A 27,106-nucleotide genomic window follows, 5' to 3' on the forward strand; every position below is an offset into this window, starting at 1 on the left:
TGATGCTCAACAGGATCTCACGTTTATTGAGAAGTGATTAATGGTAAAAAGAAAGGCAATGCCCTTTCCTCATTGGATGAACAAGAAACTGAAGAAACATTCACTACACGTTTTACAATGTTTTTCTCTTCCAAAATGCATTTTTGTAAACAAGTTTTTACCACTGTTCTTAGCTGTGAAATAAAATTAATCCTGACTCAATCAGTAAAATGTACAAGAACAGAACATTTCTTAGGAATCCTAGTACTTTACTTTGAGTAACAAAGGGTCAGAGAAAATGAACCACCCTTAAAGACACAACCTTGGGTAACACTGTTAAATTCTCCAACACAAAAATTCTTCATAAAAATGTTCTTCCAGTTCGGAAGGGAAAAACCAAATTCCCCCTTTCTGGGGTGGAGGCAGGCCCATACCTTCAAAACTCAGGTGTTCTCCAAGTGCAAATGTCAAAATGGGGGGGGAGGAAAGGGTTTAAAAATTAGAGAAAACTGTATGCACTTACGGACTTTAAAATCCGAAAACATAGTAAAAAGACAAAGAAAAAAAAGCAGTATGCTCTGAAATCACAACCAAAACCAAAATATAAGGGACATTTTTCACCTACGCTACCTAGAGGGATTTTTTTAGGTTTTTTTCTTTTTCTTTTTTTTCCACTTTCCAGTTAAGTCCTATGTCTTTTGTGAAATTCCAATACTTAAACTGCAATTCTGTAATCGTCTCTGAAGTCAATGAAATTAAGAAAAAAGTCCTAATTTTCTTGAAGGTCATTTTTTTCCTCTTAGGGATATGCAGATGAAACCGTTGCTGTGGTCTGTGCAGAACTGCCTTTTATTTTCCACGGCCTTGACGTTCCTAGAGGTTAAAAAAAAATTGAAATGGTTAGTTAAAACTCATCTGATATGCTTAAGAATTAAACTTCACAGAATAACTCAATACAAATTGAGTTGTTTGTGTTAAATATTCCCCACCAATAAAAACAGTCATTTGTTCATTCTGACCCAAGGATATTTTTTTCCATTGATTTAGAGAGTGGAAAGGGAGGGAGAGGGGGTGGAGGAAGAGAGAGACATATTGATTGGTTGCCTCCTCCAACCAGGTACATGAATGGCAATTGGTATACTGGACTACTGAACCACACCGGCCAGAGCAAGAAAAACCGACTTTTACTTCTTATATTTTAAACCAAAGTAGTAACATTCAAGCATCCCAATTAATACAAATTTTTATTTCACTCTAAAATTTCTTACATGATGCCCTAGCCAGTTTGGCTTAGTGAATAGAGCATCGGCACACAAACTGAAGAGTCCTGGGTTCGATTCCGGTCAGGGGCATTACCTCAGTTGCAGGCTTGATCCCTGACCCAGTCCCAGTGCATACAGGAGGCAACCAATCTCTCTCTCTCTTTCTCTCTCTCTCTCCCCCCCTTCCACTCTCTCTAAAAAGTCAATGGAAAAATACCCTCAGGTAAGGATTAAGAATGACAACTAAAAAAAAGGTTAAAAATAAATAAATAACATTTCTCACATTATTGATTAAAATATAGTACACTGGCCAGCGTGTCTCACTGGTTGAGCATGGACCTATGAACCAGGAGATCAAGGTTCAATTCCCAGTCAGGGCACATGCCCAGGTTGAGGGCTCAATCCCCAGTGTGGGGCGTGCAGGAGCGAACTGATCAGTGATTCTCTCTCATCATTGATGTTTCTCTCTCTCTCTCCCACTCCTTTTCTTTCTCATATCAATAAGAATATATTATACTAAAAAATATATATTATCCTAAAAAAAACCAAACTAGCCGTATTAGTCATCCCATTTTAGTTCCAGAGTTTTAGATATATTTATAAGCCTCAATTTCCTTTTTTGTAAAGTGAGGATATGTATCTCTCACAGAGCTGTGGGAGATAACGAGCTAACATATAGAAAGCTTTTAGACCATAGCAGGCAAGAAAATTATCCTCTTCCTCTAGAGCAAGCATGTCAAACTCAAAGGCTAACACGGGCCAAATAAACAAGGTTTAAGTTTATGTGGGCCGCAAAAAAACAAAAGCTTCAATTTTCATAGAAACATGGGTTTATTTCAATAGAGACACGCTGAACACAAAGGGCTGAAATGAATAATCGTTAACATAAAATAATAAAACATTTAATAAAAATTAATATTTTTCTTGAACATTGACTTACCAGACACTGAATAACTGCACAAATTAATAAGCGTAATGCAAATAAACCTAATTTTCTTCTCTGAAATCGAAATATTTCCTGTTGCGCACACCAAACCAGTCAGTACAAGACTAATGATGTGGCTATCAGCTGCTAAAATATTCGCTGCTGGTATTAGTGGAGAGAAATGGTGCGCCTGCGCTTCAGTGTCGTAAGGGAAATGAATGCAACACGATTACATTAATCAGTCATTAGCAAATGCTGTAGTTCATTATTAATAATTATGTGTAACAGGATACTGTAAAAATTAAGTCAAGAAATTTTTATTAAAACGTTTCTTAAATTGGCTGGGCCGCAGAAATATATTCATTGTGGGCTGCATGCGGCCTATGGGCCTCCAGTTTGACATGCTTGCCTTAGAGCAGTGGTTCTCAGCCTTCTGGCCCTTTAAATACAGTTCCTCACGTTGTGACCCAACCATAAAATTATTTTCGTTGCTACTTCATAATTATATTGTTGCTACTGTTATGAATCATAATGTAAATATCTGATATGCAGGATGGTCTTAGGCGACCCCTGTGAAAGGGTCATTCGACCGCCAAAGGGGTCGCGACCCACAGGTTGAGAACCGCTGCCCTAGAGTTTAAAATCCACTTAGAGATGGATTTTGACAACTGATTGTAGTACCGAAGTTTTTCCTGAAATAAATCTAAATGCTCATTTCTTATTAAGAATCATAAGCCTCTCATAAATCTATTCTAAACAGCTTTCCATGTCACACACTGCTCATTTATTGAAAATTTTTAAAATATGACTCAATCCATGTGTCTTTTAATAGCAAAAGCCAAAAAAAATTTAAAAATAAATAAATAAAAGCAAAAGCCTTAACTGGTTAGGAGCACAGGCCTGAACTTACACTTTATTCATCAATCTAACTTGAATAGAGTCACTTGCTCCCATTTACACTATGGTAACTACAGTTCTTTTTTTTTTTTTAATTTATTTTATTTTTATTTTATTTTATTTTATTGCTTTACAGTCTTACAAAGGGTATTACATATGTGTCCCTTTTTTCCCCCCCGCCCTTGACAATCCCCTGGCCTCCCCTACCCCCCAGTGTCTTATGTCCATTGGTTATGCTTATATGCATGCAAACAAGTCCTTTGGTTGATCTCTTACCCCCCTGGTAACTACAGTTCTTAAGTTAAATATGATCCCTACTAAAGAGAATAGCAACTAGTATTTGTGGACTTCCATGTTCCAGGAACTGTACATAATAATGATCTTCATAACCACCCCACAAAGACTGTATTATTCCTACTTTAGATATACGAAAAGGAAAGCTCAAAAAGATGCTTAACCGAAGTTACTTAAGAACCAAGATTCAAACCTAGGGCTATGTGGCTCTTTCTCTACACCATGTTGTTACAAATATTTATGTTAAAGTCAACAAAAGTAACTGAGGCTTTGTGATGAATTGACTACCCTAAAACTAAACTGCTCCATGAATATAAATATGGTAAAATTATGTATTCAGAAAGAGCAGTTATCTTTTTGTGATGTCCCACTTCACATCTCTGGATTTCAGGGATAAACTCACCAAAGATCTGGGATATTGTTTTTTAAATTTGGATGGACACCATTTATCTAACTTCTCTTCTATTAATGATCAAGATCTACCTTTGACTTCAGGAAATCTGGACTCTTCTTGATTAAATCTCATTCCTATGCTTTTATTACTCTTCAAGCCAAGAATGTCTAGCCTTCTGTCCTTCAAGATACAGTTCAAAATCTCTTCCCTCTTTGAGATTTCCTTAGCCCTTGCAGCTTTCAATGTCCTTCCAAATCTGTATCCACAATTGAAAATTAAATGTAAAATTAGCCCCAACTCAATCAAAAGCTCCCAGAAAGCAAAGAACAGGTCTTCAATTAACCTCACTCACAAACTATTTATGAGTTTAGCAATGGATAATAACTTACAATCAACTTCTAAATAAAATTCTAGTTCTCATCACATACACAAAAATTGTAACTTTGTTAAGTGATGGATATTAACTAAACACTGTGGTAATCATTTCTCTCTATGTACATATCAAATCATTGTTATATACCTTAAATTAATACGTTACTATGTATGTCAACTGTATCTCAATAAACCTGGAAAAATATTTTGCCTATTACCTCTTATTTCAATGTAATATAACCCCAGGAATACAAATAAACGTATATGCCCCAAATTATACTGATAAAAAAAGAAAACCTAGACTTTGCCAAATCCACAAAGAGACATGTTTCTATATAAGTTCACCAGCATGCTTAATTAACAGCCATTTAGAATATAATCAGAAGAAATTCAAAATAGCATTGTGTAATTGCACATACTATGTCAACTCATTTTTTTAAAAATTTGTCCCTTTTCATGTGCTACCAAGTCCACAACTACCTGTGCTCAATTTTGCCTCAAACGTAACATAAAACTAACTACACCCGAATCTTAACTATACAATGATACCAAGAAGCTAAGTATAACCTGTGCCCTAATGTAAACCTGTATGTTAGGTTTATTTTAAATTATGCAAATTACATACAAATGGCATTAGCTGCCTTAATCTCCTGCCCAATACCAAGTAAGCATCACATTGGTACAATTAAGCAGACTGACTAAATTGCTCTTCAAATCCTATATATACTATGTACTTTCCTATACATACGTAGCTTTCACTCAAAGGAAGCACTTTACCACTTCTCTTTGACATATCCAAATTGCCACCATCACTGTTCTTGCACTTTTGGCCACTATTTTTTTCTTAATATATTTTTATTCATTTCAGAGAGGAAGGGAGAGGGAGAGAGAAATACAAACATCAACGATGAGACAGAATCACTGATTGGCTGCCTCCCACAGGCCCCACACTGAGGACCGAGCCGGAAACCTGAGCATGTGCACCCTGACAGGGAATTAAACTGTGACCTCCTGGTTCCTAGGTCAATGCTCAACCACTGAGCCACGCCCGCCGAGCTTGAGCCACTATTAAGTAAGGGTGACTTGAACACAGGTGCTGTGATACCACAACAGCTGATCTTTTTTTTTTTTAATTTTTAAATTACAGTTAACTTTCAATATTATTTTATACTAGAGGCCCAGTGCACGAAATTTGTGCATGGGTAGGGTCCCTAGGCCTGTCCAACAATCAAGGCCAATCAGGTTCCCTGCCTCCCTGCATCCTCCTTCCCTCACTCCCTCAGTAACCTGCTGCCGCCCCTAGTCACCTGCCATGTTCCACGCCGCCCCCTGGTGGTCAGTACACATCATAGAGAGCGAGCGAACTCCCAAGGGAACACTTTGCATATTAGCCTTTTATATAGAGAGATTAGTTTCAGATGTATGGCATATTAGTTATATAATTACACACTTTACTAATTGTTCCCCCGATATTTCCAGTACCCACTTGGCACCATATATAATTATACACTGTACTTTATATCCCCTGTGACTATTTTGTAACTACCAATTTGTACTTAACCCCTTTACACCCAGTCCCCCCATTGCCCTCCCCTCTGACAATCATCAGTCTGTTTTCTGTGTCTGAGTGTTTCAATTTTGTTTTTATTTTATTCTTTAGAATCCACATATAAGGGAAATCATATGGTATTTGCCTTTCTCTGACTTATTTTACTTAGCACAATAACCTCTAGGTCCATCCGTGCTGCAACAGTACTAAGTGGCTAACGTGTGTGTATTGGGGTATTAGCATACACAGCATGGATAGACAAAGGGATGATTCATATGTCCTCCATGGGGCAGCATGAGATTTCATCACACCACTCAGAAGAGTGGCATGAAATCTGAAACTTATGAATTTTTATTTCTGGAATTTTCCATTTAACATTTTTGGACTGTAGCTGATTGCAGCTAACTGAAACCATGGAAAGTAAAATCACAGACAAGTGGGGACTACTGTACAGTTTTGATGTATGCACACACAAAAATAAGCTCATACATTTAGAAATAATAAAGATAACATCCATCTTCTCGGAAATTATAAAAGATACTTAAGCATTTATATCATACTACCTTGAAAAGTAAACTTTAGCACCAATTAAAACACTATAGCCCAGACAGAGGGTGCGCACAGGAAGTAGCCAATTGATGATTCTCTGTCATCATTGGTGTTTCCATCCCTCTCTCCCTCTCTGAAATCAATTAAAATATTTTAAAATTTTTAAAATAAAAAGATACTAAGGCTGAGAAGCTTACTTGCTCAAATCAGTGACAGTGGCAGATATGGTCTTTTCTAGAGCCCCTAGTCTTTCCACTACTATACATATGATAGGTGTAGGACCTAAACTTTTTTTTCCCCAAAAAATTTGATTTTAGAGAAGGGGGGGGAGGAAGGGAGAGACGTCAATTTGCTGTTCCATGCATTCATTGATTGCCTCTTGTATGTGTCCTGACCAGGAATCAAATCCGTAGCCTTGGCACATCCAGATGACACTCTAACCAACAGAGGTACTGAGCCAGGGTCTACCTCAACTGTTTTTTAAAGGCCCATCAATGTAATATACTTAATAGAATCCCTTCCCACACCCCCAAAAAACTGACTACTTTTAAAAATCTTAGTTTGGCCCTAGCCGGTTAGGTTCAGTGGATAGAGTGTCGTCGGCCTGAGGACTGAAGAGTTCTGGGTTTGATTCTGGTCAAGGGCACATGCCTGGGTTGTGGGCTTGATCACTAGTGGGGGGCATGCAGGAGGCAGCCGATGGATGATTCTGTCTCATCACTGATGTTTCTATCTCTCTCTCCCTCTCCCTTCCTCTATGAAATCAATAAAAATGTGTACTTTTTTTTTTCAATCTTAGTTTGGACAACTTCAGGATGGCTAGTGGCCCCTAAATCATATAGCTTAAAATTATCTAACTCTAAAAATTAATGTCCCCGCAAAAAGGAAGACACAATAGAAGAAACACTAAATGTAAAACTTAAAACATTAAACCCTCAATGTAGTACAGTGGTTGAGCATCAACCTATGAACCCAGAGGTTGCTGATTTGATTCCCGGTTAGGGCATGTGCCGGGGTTTCGGGCTCGATCCCCAGTAGGGGGCGCGCAAGAGGCAGCCGACCAATGATTCTCATCATTGATGTTTCTCTCTCTCTCCTTTCATCTCTAAAGTCAATAAAAATATATGTAACACAAACATTAAAGCCTCTTAGAAGTAGCCATAATGCCTCTAAAGAGATTATAACATGAAGCTACATGTGTAGGATATTAAACCAAAGACACAGCCTTTTTTTTTTTTTTTTTTTAATTTCAGAGAGGAAGGGAGAGGGAGTGAGAGAGAAACATCAATGATGAGAATTATTGATTGATCGGCTGCCTCCTGCACACCCCCTACACTGGGGATTGAGCCCACAACCTGGGCATGTGTCCTTGACTGGAACTGAACCTGGGACCCTTCAGTCCTCAAACCAATGATCTATCCACTGAGCCAAACCAGCTAGGGTGACACTGTCACCTTTTAATGGACAAAAAATATAGGCAATTCACCAGAGGCTTGTAATACTGACAGTTGATGAAAAGCTACTCAAAAGATTCTTTTAGCTTTACAGTATTGAAAGGTACAGCCAGGCTTATCAGACACACGTGAATTCTAAATTTTCTCAAGATGAAGTCTTGAGACTAGCCAGGGCAGGACAATAGTACTAAGAAAACTTTAGAAATCAAACTTGCAAGAAAATAAACATGAGGATTGAGCGGTGGATGTTACACAAAACTTGACTGAGATACATAATCCTGGAGTACTCAAACTTTAAATACAAGAGAATCACCTACAGACCTGATAGAATTCAGATTCCAAGGCCTCAGCTCCAAAGAGACTCATTCAATAGCTGAGGGAAGACAAGAACCTGCAACGTAAGTGTTCCCAGATGGTAATTTGTACAAACTAAGTAACTCCTCCTCAGTCATTTCCAATCATGTAAGAAATACCTAGGGAGCTTATTAAATAAAATGTCTCGCTTAGTAAGTTCGGGGGCAGAGACTAGTTATCAGTATTTTTATAAATATTTTCCAGATGACTCAAAGTTTATTTTAAATCGTTAACATTTTTTTGAAGCGCTCCACCCTGCTCCCCTCCCCATCACATTGCAGGCTTATGGACTACAAGTAAAGTAACGTGTCATAAATGACTCAATTACCCAAGAACTTGTCTGGGTTTTACTTCTAGCACTGCCATTAAAGTAAGGTAATCTTGCAATTTGTGTACAAAATGAGAGTGGATAGACTAAATCCTTCCCACTCAATTTTTAACATATATATTTTATTGATTTCAGAGAGGGAAAGGGAAATAGAAACACCGATGAGAAAGAATCATTGATCAGCTGCCTCCTACACCTCCCACACTGGAGATCGAACCCGCAACCTGGGCATGTGCTCTGATTGGGTATCAAACCATGACTTCTTGGTTCATAGGTCGATGCTCAACCGAGACACGTGGGCCAGCCCCACTCACTTTTATAACATTATCCAGAACCATTTGTTTCTCCTTATTTCTGCTGCCTTAACAGCAACTTTCACTAGGTTAAGCAGAGTAGATCCAATTCACTCCATTTTGATGCTCATGATGAGGGATGCTTAAACCCAAGTGCTCAATTAATTATGCTCTTCTGATACATCCATAAAGAGGTGCCTGGCTACTGGCATTAGTCAGTAACAGAACATTGTTAACTATCTTAAATAATAAATGTAAAGATGCAGCAAGGTACAAGAACAAAAAAGACTTCTGGGTCAAAACAAATTCCAGCTCTTCTATAACCTATGTATCTTGAGAAAGCTTTTTCTTTTTTAATAACTTTCTTTTATATTATATTCTTCTTTCAATAACCCTAACCTACTGCTCATCCTATATTCCTTATTCCTCAATTCCCTATCTATAAAATGAAGATAATCTTAACTATTCGACAGGATTATAAGGGATTAAAGATATGAAAATTGCCTAACATACAGATGTCCAAAATAATGGCTAAATATGGGTAAATACCTGAATAAGGGGGGAAAGCAGGATAAAACACTAATATGATTATAACTGTATAAACCACTTGTGTAGGTAAAGAGGAGAAAGAAAAATGCCAAAATGAGAAAAATTGTAACTGATTTTTTTTCTTCATTTTCTACACTTTTTGTACGTTGGTTATACACTGGAACCTCGAACTTAATTTGTTCCGGAAAGCTGTTCAAGAAGTGATCTGTTCAAAAACTGAATCATTTTACCCCATTACAAATAATGTAAATTGAGCCCTAGCTGGTTTGGCTCTGTGGATAGAGAGTCAGCCAGTAGACTGAAGGGTCCCAGGGTTCAGTTCCAGTCAAGGGCACAAGGGTTGCAAGGCTCGATCCTCAGTAGGGGGCGTGCAGGAGGCAACCAATCAATGATTCTCTCTCATCATTGATGTTTCTATCTCTCCCTCTCCCTTCCTCTCTGAAAAAATATAAAAAATATATTAAAAAATATAAATTGAATTAACCCATTCCAGACCTCCAAGTGATTTCCTGTTTTAACCTTTCTTATATACAGTGCATACCTAGTATCTATAATAATAAAAGCATAATATGCTAATTAGACCAGACAGCCAAACAACCTTCCAGACGTCCTTCCGAACAAAGCTGCAGGGGCTGAGGCAGAGGTGGTTAGGGGCGATCAGGCAGGCAGGCAGAATGGTTAGGGTAATCAGGCAGGTAGGCTCAGTGGTTAGGGGCAACCAGGCAGGTAGGCTGAGTGGTAAGGGGCGATGAGGCAGGCAGGCAGAGGTAGGGGCGATCAGGCAGGCAGGTGAACAGATAGGGGCGATCAGGCAGGCATGCAGAGTGGTTATAGGCGATCAAGCAGGCAGGCAGGTGAGCAGTTAGGAGTCAGTGGTCCCAGATTGCTAGAGGGATGTCCAACTACCGGTTTAGGCTCCATCCCTAAACCATCAGTCGGACATCTCCCGAGGGGTCCCGGATTGCGAGGGTGCAGGGCCTGTAGTAATCTATTAAAAAACAACACTTTTCTTAAATTTATCAAAATCACTTTCAGCACTCATTCCAGGGGTGTCTTTCAGGTCAGAATGCAGCATCTTTGCTTGTTCATATATCACTGCCTCCGAAATGGCTGTCACTGGCTAACTGCTTTTCGTTAATCCAAATCAACAGTTTTTCTACCTTTTCAATTGTTCATAGTTTCTTTCACACCCTTAGCAACCCTTGATGGCCTCTTTATGTCTTAAAATTATGCTAATCATGATTTCACCAACAACAAAAAGCATTCTCTCCTTTGTTGCCTGAGAGATGCTTTTTGTCATGCTAAGATATCAGCATGAAGGGGTTGTCAGGGCTAAAGAGGAAGTTTGGTTCCACAACCGAGACATTTTTTGTGTGAACTTGGTCAGAAACAGAATTGTTCTAGATGGGAGATGTTTGAGGGTCGACTGTATTTTACTATGAAAAACAAATGCAAAGACAAAAATTTGGAAATATAAAATTTGCAGAGCACAAGTTTTTTTACATGTAAAAATACTTTTAAAAGTTCTATATGCACGCCCTGACCGGTTTGGCGCAGCGGATAGAGCGCCGGCCTGCGGACTGAGAGGTCCCAGGTTCGATTCCGGTCAAGGGCATGTACCTTGGTTGCGGGCACATCCTCAGTAGGAGGTGTGCAGGAGGCAGCTGATCGATGTTTCTAACTCTCTATCGCTCTCCCTTCCTTTCTGTAAAAAATCAATAAAATAAAAAGTTCTATATGCTATCCACAGAGATTACCAAAAAAGTTCACATGAAGCCAAAAGCTTACGTTTTAAGTCTACCGTTCCTAAATGGCTTCATGGTTACACAAGAGATATGGCCAAATGTTTAACTGACATATGTACAAGAATACTAATTACCTCAGAAGAACCACCACATATTGCAATAGCAGTAAGTGCAAATGAGTTAGAAGAGTAACTACCTGCCTCCTCCCTTTCCCCTTCATATCCAATAGTTCAAACTTGAGGGTTAGTCATTTTCTTCCTTCATCTTTCCACTATCTTTTCCTATCCATCCTTCCAGACATAACTCAAACCCAGTCTTCCATAAAAATGCCTTGATTCCACCCTAATGGGTCTTGCGATTCTTTTCCTCTGCACTTGGGTCTCATAATGTAAAACTACCACTTTAATATACTGTCCTATACTGTTTCATTTATGATATCATCTCATAACTTGGTATCTTCTCCTGATGGCTAACTGGACTAAAATTAGTTCAATGAGGAATTGTTCATTCAGGAAGGGATGAAAACCATTAGGGCATTATTTATTGAGCTAGTTGTTGTAACTAGAAGAATTTGGTCCACAGGGAATGGCAGCAGCATGCTACAGACATGACACACTGAAGTTCAATCTACAGTAATATTTTCTCCATCACATTAAGTCTAAACAATCAATAAAAATCAAGTACTGGTTTGTATATAGCACTTACCAATTTCCATGGTGTAAACAACATGGCTAATTTCAAATATCAATGTGGTATCATTAAATGTGGAGTTGAGGAAAAATGTACAATAGCGGGGGGGGGGGGGTTGTTTTTTAAATGTTTTTATTGATTTTTATAGAGGAAGGGAAAGGGAGAGACAGAAACATCAACGATGAGAGACAGTCATTGATCAGCTGCCTCCTGCACACCCCACACTGGGGATTTAGCTGGCAACCCAGGCATGTGCCCTGACAGGGAATCGAACCTGTGACCTCCTGGCTCATAGGTTGATGGTCAACCACTGAGCCACGCCCACCGGGCTACAATAGCAGTTTTATATATTGATGCAATAGATGTAAATTAACCCAAAAGTAATGAGTTTGAATATTTATTATAGTTTAATGGTAATAATTACATTTTCCTTTTTGTAGTCTAATAGTAATTTATATTACAAATAATAATTTATATTGTAATTTAACACCTTTTATTTAGCACAATGTACTTAATTTTAAGTTTATGTAATTTCTTTCATAATAACCGTGTTTAACAACCAGCTTGCTAAAATTCTTAAAAGCTAAACAGTTGGCCCACAATTAGCCAGCTCCAACACATCCATTGGACTTCCACTGAAATACCAACACCACCACATATTAGCTATGAGACCCTATATAAGTAACTCTGAGTCTGCTTCCCCATCTGAAATATGAGAATGATATATTATATGTGATAGCTAAACTTTTATGTGTACTATGTTCCAAGCACTTATATGTGCCAAGCACTGTGCTATCCTCTGAGTGATTACTCAATTCTATTTGACATGGTTCAAATGTTATTTCCTCCATTAAGCCTTTCTTAATTTTCCCAAATTGATCACTGTTCTCCAGAAAACCACAACATTTCTTCATTCCTCTATTACAGTTCTCACCCCATATTTTACTGATTCCTTTGTCCTCCTAATAATGCTGTCTGGCCCTAAGGCAAAGATGGTACCTTGTTTATCTGTTCTAAGTCAGCAATTAACAAAAACATTTATTGAAAGACAGATACAGCCCTAGCTGGTTTGGCTCAGTGGATAGTGTCAGCCTGCGGACTGAAGGGTCCCGGGTTCAATTCCAGTCAAGGGCACAATCCCCAGTAGGGGGTGTGCAGGAGGCAGCCTATCAGTGATTTTCTTTCATCATTGATGTTTCTATTTCTTTCTCTCTCTCCCTTCCTCTCTGAAATCAACAAAAAAAAATATATTTTTTTAAAAAAAAGAAAGATGGATACAAATAAAGGGCATGGTTCAAAGAGATACAAATTCAGTATCACCTATCTTCTAGACCTCCTTTAAGGAGGCTGCAGGAAGAAGGCATTTTATCCGCCGAAAAGCAAGAAAAGTGATGAGTAATACAAACAGAATTTCCTCAACCCTTTTGGTAGAGAAACTAGTAAATTCTGCAAGACAGAAGTAGATATAGACAGCCTTAGAATTTTACAAAAGTTCAGTTTGTCATCCCAATTTAAAAAGGATGTCCATTAACTAGTTTTGAAGAGATAATTTAAAACAGCAGCAGAGAAGAGAAATGCTAAATGGGAAGAAATACCCATGACTATTTATTTCCTATGGACTTAAGAAAACAATATAATTGTCTAAAGTACTGCTTTCTTCCTCTGACTTTTGTATCACTAAAACTTGGCTATTTTTAAAATTTTTCTAAGATTAAAAATGGAACCAATGTGATTACTTCAAATGTTTCTCAACAGGGGGCAAATGCCCAAATTAAAGGGTTAGGAGAGGGAAAAAATGGCTGTAAGAAAAATAAAAACCCTGCCCTGACCAGTGTTGCTCAATGGTTTGAGTGTTGGTCCACACAGCCAGGATTTGTGGGTTCGATGCCCAGTCACGGGCATGTGCCTGGGTTGTGGGTTCGCTCCCCACCCTTGGTGGGGATGTTTGGGGGAGGGGGCAGCCAGTTGATGTGTCTCTCTCACATCAATGTTTCTCTCTCTCTCTCTCTCTCTCTCTCTCTCTCTCGCTCGGGCAACGGAGGAAATATCCTCAGATGAGAATTGGCGGGGGAAGTCCTGGCCAGGTAGCTCTGTTGGTTAGAGCAGTGGTTCTCAACCTTCCTAATGCCACAACCCTTTAATACAGTTCCTCGTGTTGTGGTGACCCCCAATTTCATTGTTACAAACTGAACATATTTAAAGCAGTGATTAATTCCAAAAACAATATGTAATTATATGTGTGTTTTTCAATGGTCTTACGTGACCCCTGTGAAAGGGTCGTTCGACCCCCAAAGGGGTCCCGACCCACAGGTTGAGAACTGCTGGGTCAGAGTGTCATCCAGATACTTCAACTTGGGAGTTTAATCCCCGGTCAGGGCACATATAAGAATCAACCAATGTATGTATAAATAAGTGGAACAACAAATCGATGTTGCTCTCTCTCCTTCCTTTCTCTCTAGTCTCAAGTCCTTATTTTTTATATGTAATAAGTATTTGGGTCAGAAATTATAGAATAGAAACAATAACTTTCAAAAGAGACCTATTTAGTAGCTTTAATTCCTCTTCCATGACCTCAAATGTTATCTGGGGCCAGCTAACCCTCTTTGTCCCTGGTTTCTCTGATCTACATTATCCCATGTATTAATCTTCCCTATAACATCCTATCCTGTATAATAAAAGGTAATATGCAAATTGACCCTAACAGCAGAACGACAGGTCGCTATGACACGCACTAACCACCAGGGGGGCAAACGCTCAATGCAGGAGCTGCCCCCTGGTGGTCAGTGTGCTCCCACAGGGGGAGCTCTGCTCAGCTACAAGCCAAGCCTCTCCCACCTCCTCAGCAGCACTAAGGATGTCCGACTGATGGCTTAGGCCCGCTGCCATCAGCCGGACATCCCCCAAGGACTCCCGGGCTGCCAGAGGGATGTCTGACTGCCAGCTTAGGCCTGATCCCCCCAGGGAGCGGACCTAAGCTGGCAGGTAGACATCCCCCAAGGAGTCCTGGACTGTGAGAGGGTGCAGGCCGTGCGGAGGGACCCCTCTCCCCGCCAAGTGCATGAATTCTCGTGCACTGGGCCTCTAGTACATAATAAAAGATCTTTCAGTTTCTTCTTGAAATCCTTCATTTTTAGAAAGTTCTCCTTTTATCTTCTATCCACTGGTTCTAGTGCTATCTTTGGCATAGAGAATAAACCCACCAGTAGAGCTTTAAAAGCATTTTATAACAGCTATTATGTTCCCCTTCAAAATGATCTCTTCTAAGCTAAACATTCCGCCAAACACTAAGGGACTATTATGATGAGAAATAAGATAACATATATGAAACATATTGTGGGAAGAAGTAAGATATATGTATTCAGTAATAATTATTATTACCACATACTGGTACACCTTAACTTCCAAACAAGCTTCCCATCACTTTCCATGGAAAGATCACATCAATGAGCTGCTTCATCCTGATTCAAATTAGACTTTACTCCTAATTCTTTTAAACTATCAATACTTTTTCAAGCCAACTTTATACTTGACCTGTCTTAGATTTCTTCTGTATCAAATTAAGTACATATACACTTCATTCAATTCCCTTCTACCAATCTAATCTTCAAACATCCCTTTTGGGAAACATGTTCCACAAATACCAATTAGACCTTTCTTGTTCAAGTTATAGCTACACAGTGTCACAGATTTAGGCTGTTTATGAATCATTCTTCCCCAAACACCTATCTTCTATACATCTTCAAGGTTCAGCTAAGAGATCACTTCTTCCAGGATTTTTCTATGACCAATCCACCCACACCCCAGGCTGGGTTTGGCAATCTTCAAGCTTCCAAATTGGCACCCTGTACATACCTTGAGAAAACACTTTCTGTTTTATACTGTTACCTGTGCCACTAATGTAAGGCTCTCTCGTAGTTACTAGAGAAACTCCTGGTCTAGTACACAGTAAAGTTGTTCAAAAAAATAAAATAAAAAGCTTCATCTCAATTCTTAAACAGCATAATAAATTTTAAGTATATCCAAACACACTCCAAATCACCATATCCACTTGGGTCTTCCACTTGGGAAATTTTAGAGGATTTTAAGAAATCCTCTTAATCTCACCTAGTAGCAAAGAATTTTTTTAAAAATACACATCTTGAGCTGTTTTCACCATAACCACATCTTCTTTAGATCTGTCTTTCTCCCCAGTCTCCCATTAGCTTTCCAGTTATTAAAAATAAAAATAAAAAAAATTATTTACCCATGCCTGATTGAGTATAACATTGGGCTAGGCTTTAAGAAAATTATGCAGTTCCTAGTCCCCTCTACTATTCTTATTTTTACTTAAAGACTACAAATATAAGACAAAAACTAAAACAATCATTATGAGGTTTATAAAAAAAATTATCACTAATGCAGGACTATTCCAAATAATGCCAGACTATTCCAAAGTTGAGACAAAGGGAGTTATTAACACACTGTAGTCTTCTTCTAACAACTGACATTAATTCTCTCAAAATTTTTTTCAGAATGAAAAAGGCCCATATGGCAATATATTAGCACAGCCAAGATCTTCAAAAAGCATATATCCTTCGACCCAGTAGTAACACTCAAGGATAGATGTGAATCAATATTTATATTAATGTTCACTGCAGTGAACATTTTATTTTAGATGGAACAAATTATTAAAGAGCTGACATGCTCAACAATTAAGAACTAATAAATTATAAGATAGAATACTATGAAGTCCATCAAAAGTGATGTCACAGAATATGTAACAATTAGGGGAAGGTTCTAAGCAAACACAGGTTACAAACTGTATCTACAGTATACAACAAAGCAGACCACATGTCAGAATTTTCAAGCCAGAGAGCTCTAATGCTTGAAGCTTCTATGATACTGAATTATATCATGTGACAGAACAAGTCAGTAATACTGCTAGGCAAAAATGGCTATAATTTTGCTTCAGTGTGCTCTGCCAAGATACATGCCCAATCTCAAAACTTTGGAACAGCTGTGACATCATTTTCAGGATGAATGTTAAGTATTTCCCTACATACTGAATTACCATGCCCATTTGGCATGAAGATTTTTTGCAATCTTGTAAATAATACAAAGGCACACACACAAACACAAACCTAAGAAGGCTATCTACTGCCCCAATAAGCTATCGGTCCCATTCTCATCAAACTTGTTTTGTTTTGGAAACCTAGTAGAGACTAAAACAATAGTTTCCAGTCACTTATGTAAGGATGTTAAGGATAACAGTGGGAGTAAGGTAATACTGACTGAAATGGTAATGGACCTTCCTGAAAGCCCAGTAAAGCTCTTACAGAAGGTAAACTAAAAAGTAATCTGACACATATAATCAAAGCTTTTTTTTTTTTTCTGGTGGTTTGTTCCCCAACCTGAGAACAATTAAAATATTCCAAGGCCTTTATGGAATGGTTTTTAAGAAAGATCCATTAGTTAACTTCATAAAGACCCTAAATATTATTATATTCACTATTAAAACATCATAAGACTGGTCAATTTCAAAATATGAATCTTACACCTACTTATGAAGTTCAATTATGCATTAAACCACTCAAGTGAATTTAATACAAATACATACTTGACTAAAAGTTTACGTAAATTAACAGTCCTCTTGCTACTTCATTTTTAAACCAGTTTCTCCATGGTTCTAAAACATAATATCAGTTTATCTTAGTATCTACATTTCTAAAATTATTCCTGTCTCTGCTTTCCTGCTTTTAACCACAAGATATAGGACAGAACTTTGCAGATGAAAGAAAACTGATGAGATAAATATTATACATGTTTCAAATGGTTAAACCAAGCACCTGGACACCCCTTCACATGTTAAAAATCTGTCATGCCACTACATGGTGCCTTCCTTGTATCTCTAGAAACAGGGATCTGTGAAGACATCTTTAGAGCCTTTCAGATGTCTGGCAAACAACCACTAAACTATCTTTTTCTACATGATTATTGAAGATTTTAAGTTAAACTGTTAAACTTTGGGGAAAAGGAGAGTTTAAAGGATAAAGTTTCTGACAGCCAACTTTTCGGTAATCTGGCTCTATATCCCCAATACTTTTGGCATCACTGACAAGTGTATCTCCATTTATTTGTCTGTACACATTAGAATATAAAATGGCAACCATTATACTTTAGTTGAACAACTAACTATGCACCTCTAATCCTGTGTTAAGGAGGTGAAAAATCTACCAAAAAGCCCTCCTCCCACTGTTCAAAGGAGAAAGTTTTTATAGAGGCATAACAAATGCCTCGGTTTCTACATCAAATATATAAGATACCTATGAATTCATAACCAATTTAAGAAAAATATATTTACATAAGCTTGTTAGGTTTTGTTTTTATTTTTAATTAAATTTATTGGGGTGACATTGGTTAATAAAATTATATAGGTTTCAGGTATACAATTCTATAATACATCATCTGTATACTGTATTGTGTATTCACCACCTCAAGTCAAGTCTCCTTCCATCACCAAATACCCTCTTCTACCTCCTCCCACCCCCATGGGGGGGGGGGGTATTTTACATTTAAGGCTAACTACTCAGAATTCTCTCAATCATTCATTTACAGATCTTTTTTTTTTTTAATTTCCTCCTTGCCCATAATCTTTCTACCTACTTCCTACATATTATATATGTCTTAAGTCCTATATAATCTATGACATACCCCAACCAGTATTTTAACATTCTTTTATGGTCCTGACGTTTACATTAACTTAGTACACAAGGACCAAGCAGCATTACCAACTCTTTAGTTTGTATCTATTCTCCATCACTCTAACCAAGATTCTCATTTGTTACAAAGGAAACAAGAGAAAGCGACTCTTTAGGAATACATAAAATGTTAGGAGCAAGAGGTCAGCCGTTTGTGATTATCCAAGTTTTATGTAACACATGTTTAACTTTTCCAATGGAAAAAAGGTTTTGAAAAAAGTAAGCAGGACACCAAGGATAGCAGCAAGAAAGTAAGTTCTTAAAAACATCCACTTAACGGCCTGGCCAGCATGGTTCAGTGGTTGAGCATCAACCTATGAACCGAGAGGTCACAGTTCAATTCCAGGTCAAGGCATATGCCCAGGTTGCGGGCTTCATCCCCAGTGTGGGGCGTGCAGGTGGCAGCCAATCAAAGATTCTCTCTCATCATTGATGTTTCTCTCTCTCCCTCTCCCTTCCTCTCTTAAATGAATAAAAACATATTATTTTTTAAAAACATCCACTTAACATTGCCAGTTGTCAGAAGGCAGGCTGAAAAATGATGGCAAAGCTTGGTGAGACACCAACTCTTCGGGAAAACCACAGTACCCATTAAAGCCAAAAGTTTATTACAACAGAACTTGTAACTTTTTTCTCTGCCTTATTACAGCCTCAATCTTTTCCAACTTTAATTTTCATAGTTTTATCACTTCAATCATTCCCTTTGCATTTCTTTCAGGCTCATTCTTCACCTCTTTCTACATCATTTAAATTCATTTTCTATACATTGTTTTCCCTTAAGCACAGTTCTGTCCTCCATTAATATTCCCACATTCCTTCACACTAAGGTTCAAGTAGTTAAGACCCAATTATACTCCCATAAAGGACTGAACTGTTATGTGATACTTGTTATTTCCAGAGTTTTTATTAAAGCTTTTATTATTCAGTATAATACGTCTCCTGTTCTTTCTAGTTCCTTCTCCCCTTCCCTAAAAGTCTTAAGAATTATAAGCAGATTACCTTTTTAACACTTTCTTCTTCCTCTTGGCGTTTCTCATAGTGTGAGAAGTCATCAAAAATGGAAGTGGTGTGCTTGTAGCTGGCTATGATTTTCAACACTTGCTTAGCCTTTTCCAGAGGCACTTCCTGAGTGTCCCTGGAGTTGGTCACTGGTTTATTCTCGTTGTTCTCTAGGCGAATGTGTCGCAGCTGGCTATTGGGAACGTCCTTCACAAAAATCCACCTGACATCAAAACGACCCTTCCATTTGTCCTGGGACCACACACCTGCACATGTGTTATAGTCCACAGCAGATTTCATTTCTGCAACGCCACAGAAGTGTCCACTGCCGTTGACACTGAAAAGTAAGTAAACGGGGCCTTTCCCGTTCATGGAGCGATAAGCAGCATCCAGTCTCTTGTTACCATGCTCTGTGCTGCACCAGATATTATACTTAATGGAACGGTGGATATCGTCCTCAGAGTAGCTCTTAATGATGAAAACCCGGCCATGTTTCAGATTCCAGTCAAAATCCTTAGGGTTATAATTATTAATGGACCGTAGTTTCTCCAACACTGGGTGAGGTTCTGAAGGAGTAGATCCAGATCCAGCCTGAGACTGTCCTACTCCATTACCATCCACTCCATTATGACCAAACCCACTGCCACGGTTCCGAGGTGCTACCCAGCGGGTTGGCTGAGCTGCCTGTTGTTGGACTGAGAGCTGAGCAGACTGTGGTGGAGGTGGGGGCAATGGCTGTGTCTGTTGCCCTACTGATGCTTGAGCCACTGGTGAGCTATTGTTAGCCTGTTGACCGACCGGCTGGGGAGACCCCTGGGTTGGCTGCTGACCTATATTCTGAACCAAAGCCTGTGAGGGGGCTTTTGCCACAGGACCCTTGTTATCCCAAGTTCCAATATCCATGTTATGCTTTATTGGGGGTGGTGGTAGACTTGACCCTGCAATGCCATTCTTCGTCTTCAACTTAGGTTGCTGTTTAGCAGGCTTGCTAGCAATATCAGCCCAAGATGCTGGTTTTGGAGGAGCAATGGTAGCTGGAGGCAAACTATTAGAAGCCACAATGTTACTAGTAATGGACCCACTACCAACAGCAGAGCCTACAACTTTTGGAACATTGCTTGCAACTTCTGTGCTACTCAACTTCAGTGCTGCCATCCCTTGGTCTATAGTATTCATGCCAGGAGCTTTATTGAGGGTCTCACTGGCAAAAGCGGACTGTCCATCAATCATGGCTCCACCTAAGGAGCTAGGTGCATAAGCATAATTGCTACTATATCCAGAGCTCTGAGTAGACTGTCCCTGAGAACTGTTATTTCCCCAAGCTGAGAAGTCAATACCACTGGGAAAGAAATTAAAACCATGCTGACCAAGAAACGGAGTGCTACCAAGGGCTCCTGGTTGTCCAAACATTGCATCTGGTAGGAAGTGAGGCTCTCCGTTGCTCAGCTGTCCATAAGAAGTTAGATAGGGCATGGCTGTGTCACCCCCAGTAGACCAAGCAGCTTCACCCAAAGAATAGGAGAAGCCAATGGAGGGACTGTAGTAACTGGGTAGGTAGGAATCTGACATGGCAGTATATGCATTATTCTGTGGAAGAAAAAAAAAAGCACACAACTAAACTAAACACAAAAATAAACAATCAGGACATTTCCTTTCCCAATTATTCATATAATTCAACTATTTCATCCATTACCATAAAAAAGGAGAGTGACCATTTCAGATGGTCGCATCTCAACAACTATTAAACTATTAAAACCATACTATAATAGGTAAAATAAGACAAAAAGAATTGGAAATTTAAAGTTCTCTCCCAAAAATCTGTGTAGCCATCCATCAGCCATAAACCAAAAAGCAAGGTTCTGCAACTATATTTAAAGAGCAATAGTGTCTGTGTGTCAAGAAGACTTCTTAAATCTTATTAAACATTTTTATGGTATGATTTTTACATTCATAAATCCTGCACTGTATTCTGTTAAAATATTGGTGCATGAAATTATTTCCTTTTTTTTTTAAAATATATTTCTATTGATTTCAAAGAGGAAGGGAAAGGGAGAGATAGAAACATCAATGATGAGAGAGAATCATCAATCAGCTGCCTCTTCCACACTCCCTACTGGGGATCAAGCCTGCAATCCGCAACCTGGGCAAATGCCCTAACCAGGAGTCAAACTGTGAACTGGTTCATAGGTCAATGCTCAACCACTGAGGTACACCAGCCAGGCTATTTTCAATTATCAAAATATAAAAAGAATATACAATTTAAAGACATTTTGGTATGTATCAAATAAATTTGTGTGTTTTTTTAAAAAAACAAGGTTCACTACATCTAATTTACTGTGGTAGCCTCCTGGCAAACCATCTGGGAACATCAACAGATGTCACTATTTAATTATAACCTGGAAAGGAAATGTACAGTAGTTTCCAGAGAAAAAACTAGAAAAAAATGTTGCTACCTGTTCTGCTTCTCCTATAAAATGAACTGCTATAATCTAAAATGCACACCCAACTTTTCCATTAAAAACAGAGGAGTATATTTCAGTCTGTGTGGCTCAGTGGTTGAGCATCAAACTATGAACCAGGAGGTCATGGTTCTATTCCCGATCATGGACATGCCCAGTTGTGGGCTCCATCCCCAGAAGGAGGTGTGCAGGAGGCAGATGATCAATGACATTTCCCTCCCACCAATGTTTCTATCTCTCTCTCCCCTCCTCTCGCTCTAAAAGACAATTTTAAAAAACATATAAAAACAGGAGTATAATTATGAAAGTACCATACAGTCCATTATCCTTAAAAAAGAGGAATTATCCTAAATAATAACCAGAAATATAAACTTACATGCAACTAGTCTTCACATAAGATTACATTGCAAAAACCTCAATCATTCTTGATTTCATTTTAGTTTGTGCTGAACATATTTTCCCTTTTTTTTATAAATTCTATAGCTAACAGAATAGTCCCTTAAGTGAGAGTTTTTAAGCTAGAGATACATAAAATTGGTCTCTATAGATATACTGCTCAACTCAAATAACTCTGGTATATAAGAATCCATTAACTAATCAAAAATATGGAGTTTTATTTTTAAGAGATGTGGATGACTACCACTATCTTAAGCCTTAAGTTTATATTACCAAAGGTAAGAGTACTACTCCCTAGCCACTAAAACACATCTCTTGAAGATTAAACATTTCCAGTAATGTGGTTAGATAAAATGTGCTTTTCTCTGCCAATTTAAATTTTCCCTAAAAAATCAAATAAAATAAAAATCAAGCTTTCTGTACACAGACTTCTCTTAAAATTAAGTATTTCTCAAAGACAGTGTTAATACTTTAGCAAATCCATATTGTATTAAAAATTCAGTCTATAGTGACTGGATTAAGCCTGAAGGATTATTCCAACATAAGGTGATGAAAAATTGTTTAAAAAAGTAGATGAATTACTTTTGAGAGTAAACTACAATGGACAGACTCTCAGATCTACTCAACCAAGATTTCTATTTCCTCACAACATATTTTTTAAGTTGTTTTTTTTTTAGTTTATTTTTTATTGTTGACATTATGATTCTCCCCTTTTCCCCAATATTTTTTTTTACATAAAGACATTTAAGCTTTAGCTTACTTGAGAAAGAAAAAAACAAACTATCACTGGTTATGCTATTATATAGCTAAATGCCTACAACTTAAGTAGCAGGTTCCCACATGCTACTGAACTCAAAAATCTGAATTACACAATGTTTCACAAGAACTACCTAGAATTATATTTCCAAATGCTCCCTCTCTCCCTGTTATAATTACGTAAGCAAACTACTTCATTAGCAAGAATCTATTAATAGTTCATTCCTTTACTTCCTTCCCTACTTTTCCCGATTAACTGGTTATCTTCTGCAAAAACTTTTTTCCAATCAGTTGTTTAAGTGAGTTCTATATATTCAATGCAGAAAATTTTACCTAAGGAATCTAAAAGTTTTATGTAAGAATTAGGTCCAAATATGGACATACGCTAATATGCCAAGTTATTCTAGACCAGTGGTTGGCAAATTCATTAGTCAACAGAGCCAAATATCAACAGTACAATGATTGAAATTTCTTTTGAGAGCCAAATTTTTTAAACTTAAAACTATACAGGTAGGTACATTGTTATTAACTTAATTAGGGTACTCCTAAGGCTTAGGAAGAGCCACACTCAAGGGGCCAAAGAGCCGCATGTGGCTCGCGAGCCACAGTTTACCGACCACGGTTCTAGGCTATAACACAGCATCTGTTCAGAATTTATATAAATATTCGATAAGCTTTTTCTTCTTTTAAGGTATTTTAGATGAGTAATTGCCTTTTGGTTTATTAATTGGAAGCTATATTTGCTACAACTTTGTAACTATGTCTTTGGGACAAAAGATATTTATACAAAAGAGCTGCCACACTAAAGTATGCAACTAATCTTCACATTAGAAGATAGGTTAAATTACAAAAGCCTCAATTTTTATCTTAATTTGTGCTACACAGCATTTCACCTTTTTTAAACTCAATTTCATAAATCCTAAAGCTCCCTATATGAGAATCCAAAGTTGTTCTCTATATCTATAGATACAGCTCAACTCGAAAAATGAGAACCTAACGCAAAATAGTTCTAACCTAAGATCCCACTAACTAGTGAGCAGAGGAGAAGAATACCCAGTTCTGCAGCATTGAATAAATTTCAGGTGATTGATTTTTTTTACTAGTTTTTCCCATCACATATGAATCCAATTTCCAGAAAAGAAAAAGAGTTTGGGGTGAAAACTCAGAATATTTAACACTAGAAAGGATTAAGTTTTACATTGTATATTCTTGGTAAGGAGCAAGAATTACTCAAACAGGTGTTACTGTTAGTACGCTGTAAAGTGCATCAGAACTAGCCTCAGAATACAGTATGTTTGCTGACAAGAGAGATGGGAATCCTAGGGATCTATAACATTTGTAACAACTTTTTATAACACATTGACTAGTAGGAAGACAGTCACCCCGAAAGTGAGACTCATAGGGAAAATAATTTATACACCCTTTGATCCGGCATGTAAATGGTTAATTACTCACGGGCCTTGCCTGGGGACTCAAGTAAGGTTCAAAATCGTCATCATTTAATCCATCCTTTTGATGTACAGATCCATTTTGAACTAGAGGAAATAATTCAAATTAAGAACGTCCCAGTCATACAAGCCTCCCTCCCAAAGTCACCAAATATATCCTAACCAGAGAAAAACCTTACTAAAACAGAGAAATTACGTTTGCATTTCAAAACTCTAAGGATGGGAGTGCATGCTGAGCAGCATTCCGTCAATAAAAATGTCTCCCTCCACCCCAAGCAAGTGGATCTAAAAAGGTCCTTTTATTGGCTCCTCTCGCTCCCCGTGCCCTCCCGCTTCCCCCCACCCGCTCCACTTGGGTCACATGCGGGCACTTCCAGAGTGTGATCCACGAGGACGAAACACAAAGGCCTTCTAAGACCTACAGGAAACCAGGGACCTGAGACATTGCACAACCGCATCCACCCCCACCCCCACCCTCAGTGAATGACTCCTTGTTCGCTGGAGAGCTGTTCGCCCGCGGAAAGAACACGCCGAAAGGGTCAAATCCTTCCGTGTGAGCGAGGCACCTGCGAACCCCGGGGCTTCCCAAGTCCCGGCCTCGGGGCGCTTCCCGGGGACCCCGCCCCCACTACTCCGCGTCCCCCTCTCCAGGCCACCGGCGGGGCCGGGCTCACCTTTGTTTCCTTGACCTTTTGGTCTCTGCGGGCGAAGGAAACGTCGCCGAGCAGCAAGGTATCCGAGGGAGAAATGGAAAAGAGGAGACAAATTAAAGCCGGGCCGGAGAAAGGCAGGAAGGAGCAGGCCTCGGGGTCGGCGTCAGCGTCAGGAATGGTGGTGGAGGGGGAGGCCGGAGAACGGGAGGCGGGGGGAAGCGCTAGGCCGGCGAGGCCGGCGAGGCCGCCGAGAAAAAGCGGGGGACGCGCCAGCGGCGACGCGACGGGGCCCGGGCTTCAGGGAAGGGGAAGGGAACGAGGAAGGAAGACGAGGCCCGCTGAGGAGGAAAGGCGGCGCGGGCGTTGGGCACCGAGGACCGGGGAGAAGCGGGAAGAGCGGGCTGAGGGCGAGGCGCAGGGCGCGGCCGGCCTGAGAGGCCCGAAACCCGGCCCGCGAGAGGCGCCGCCTCGGCCCGGCCCGACCGGGGGCGAAGGGCCCGGGCCTGGTCGGGCTCCCTCTCGCCTCACACAATGGCCGAGGCATGCGGGCCGGGCCTGTACCTGCTCCAGGAGGCTGCTGGCCGACATGGCTCTCGGATCCTCGCGGGTGGCGGCGGCGGCGGGCTCTCCTCAGCGCGTCGGCGGCGGCGGATGAGCCCCAGCGGCGGGAGCAAGCGGCGCGGCGGCGGCTTTTGTCCCTGACACTCTGGGCCTCGGCGGACGCAGCGGAGACACAGCGCGCGGCTCCGGCTCCGGCTCCGACTCGGCGACGCTCTAGCCCGAGGGCTCAACGCCCGTCTCTATGGCCGGGCGCGCGCGCCCGCCCCTGGCCGCCGAAGTGAGGGCGCTGAGCGGCGGAGGCGGACGGCGAGCGCGGCACGGCGCTGACTCTCACATTCACTCACCCACGCGGAAGGGGCCCGGCGCGAAGCGCCCCCAGAAGGACGAGGCGGGGCCGCAGCGCCCTCTGGCGGGTCGGAGGAGCGGAAGCGGCGCGCGCGGCCTTCCCGCCCCCACCGCCTCGGGGTTGGGGCCTAGGAGGGTGGGGACCGCAGGGTCGTACCACGAGGTTTTTAACGAATACCTGGAGGGAGTAACTTTAGCTGGAGAAACCCCACAAAAACCTGCCTCTCGGTGAGGAACCGGCCCCTGAAGCCTGAGAGACCTTAAAATAAACCTGCTTCCCAGCTGCAGATGGCACCCCACCCCCACCGGGGAGGAAACCCCGGAGAGGGTCCCAGGGAGACTTCCTGGGGGTGCTGCCTCCGAAAGACGCCCCTCCCCAGGGGCCCGGTCATCCTCCTGTTAGCAGACAGCGAACGGAAACGTGCCCAGGGAACAAGAACGGAAACACGCACCGAAATTTGGTTCCCTGCAAGAAATAGTCATTGCAGGGAGGAGAATCTACACTTTTTTTTTTTTTTTAGAATCTACAATTTTTTTAGGATAGTCACTACCCCCCTCCTCCCGTAATCTGTGGCCTTTGTTTCCAATGAAGTCACCCCTCACACATTGACACAAAATTTTTCATGACTTTCAAGGAGTCCGGAGAATCTATTAGGTCCATGAAGACGATGGACTTCAAAAGGAAATGTCCTGCCCTGCCCGGGAGCTCCATTGGTTGGAGCGTCGTCCCGGGTGGTGGCAGGTCCCGCTCGGTGAGCACATGCCGGAGCCTGCTGGTGTGTGCACGGATCGGTGGAACCGCCGACCTCTCCCTCTCCCCGCCCTCTCCCTCCCCTCCCCCCCGCCCTCTCCCGCCTTCCTCTCTCTCTAAAATCATTAAAAAAAGAAAAAGTCCTTATCTGAGGAAGAAAGGAAATTAATGCTACTTGAATACCTGCTCTGTGTTAGATTTTGTTAAGTGTTTTCAAAGCCTTAGTAAAGGCTTTCAGCATCTTCAAAATAATTTGTCCGTCTCTCCATTTTACAACGCGGGGGGGGGGGGGGGGGCGGACAACACGGGGGGGGGGGGGGACACAGAGAAGTTAAGTAATGTGTTCAAAGTCACAAAGTTATTAAAT

The 27,106-nt window shown here is 40.3% G+C and overlaps 1 protein-coding gene across 1 annotated transcript; it reads right to left on the reverse strand.

Moving 5' to 3' along the window:
* On the reverse strand, positions 1–26,477 carry YTHDF2 (YTH N6-methyladenosine RNA binding protein F2). Its single transcript, XM_059690545.1, has 7 exons — positions 25,644–26,477; positions 25,104–25,128; positions 24,437–24,516; positions 19,371–20,957; positions 10,106–10,187; positions 3,841–8,048; positions 1–852 (listed from the first exon to the last, which is right to left on the reverse strand). Exons 1-5 carry the CDS (start codon positions 25,668–25,670, stop codon positions 10,131–10,133), a joined length of 1,776 nt encoding a protein of 591 aa, XP_059546528.1. The 5' UTR covers positions 25,671–26,477; the 3' UTR covers positions 1–852; positions 3,841–8,048; positions 10,106–10,130.
* Between the last annotated feature and the right edge of the window lie 629 nt (positions 26,478–27,106).

The sequence above is a fragment of the Myotis daubentonii genome, chromosome 3 (genome assembly GCF_963259705.1).
Source record: "Myotis daubentonii chromosome 3, mMyoDau2.1, whole genome shotgun sequence".
NCBI lineage: Eukaryota > Metazoa > Chordata > Mammalia > Chiroptera > Vespertilionidae > Myotis > Myotis daubentonii.

Coding starts and splice junctions, on each gene's coding strand:
- YTHDF2 (XM_059690545.1), bottom strand. CDS start 25,670: ATGTCGGCCAGCAGCCTCCTGGAGCAG. Junction 25,129..25,643: donor CCAGCAGCCTCCTGGAGCAG/GTACAGGCCCGG, acceptor CTTCGCCCGCAG/AGACCAAAAGGTCAAGGAAA. Junction 24,517..25,103: donor AAAAGGTCAAGGAAACAAAG/GTGAGCCCGGCC, acceptor TATTTCCTCTAG/TTCAAAATGGATCTGTACAT.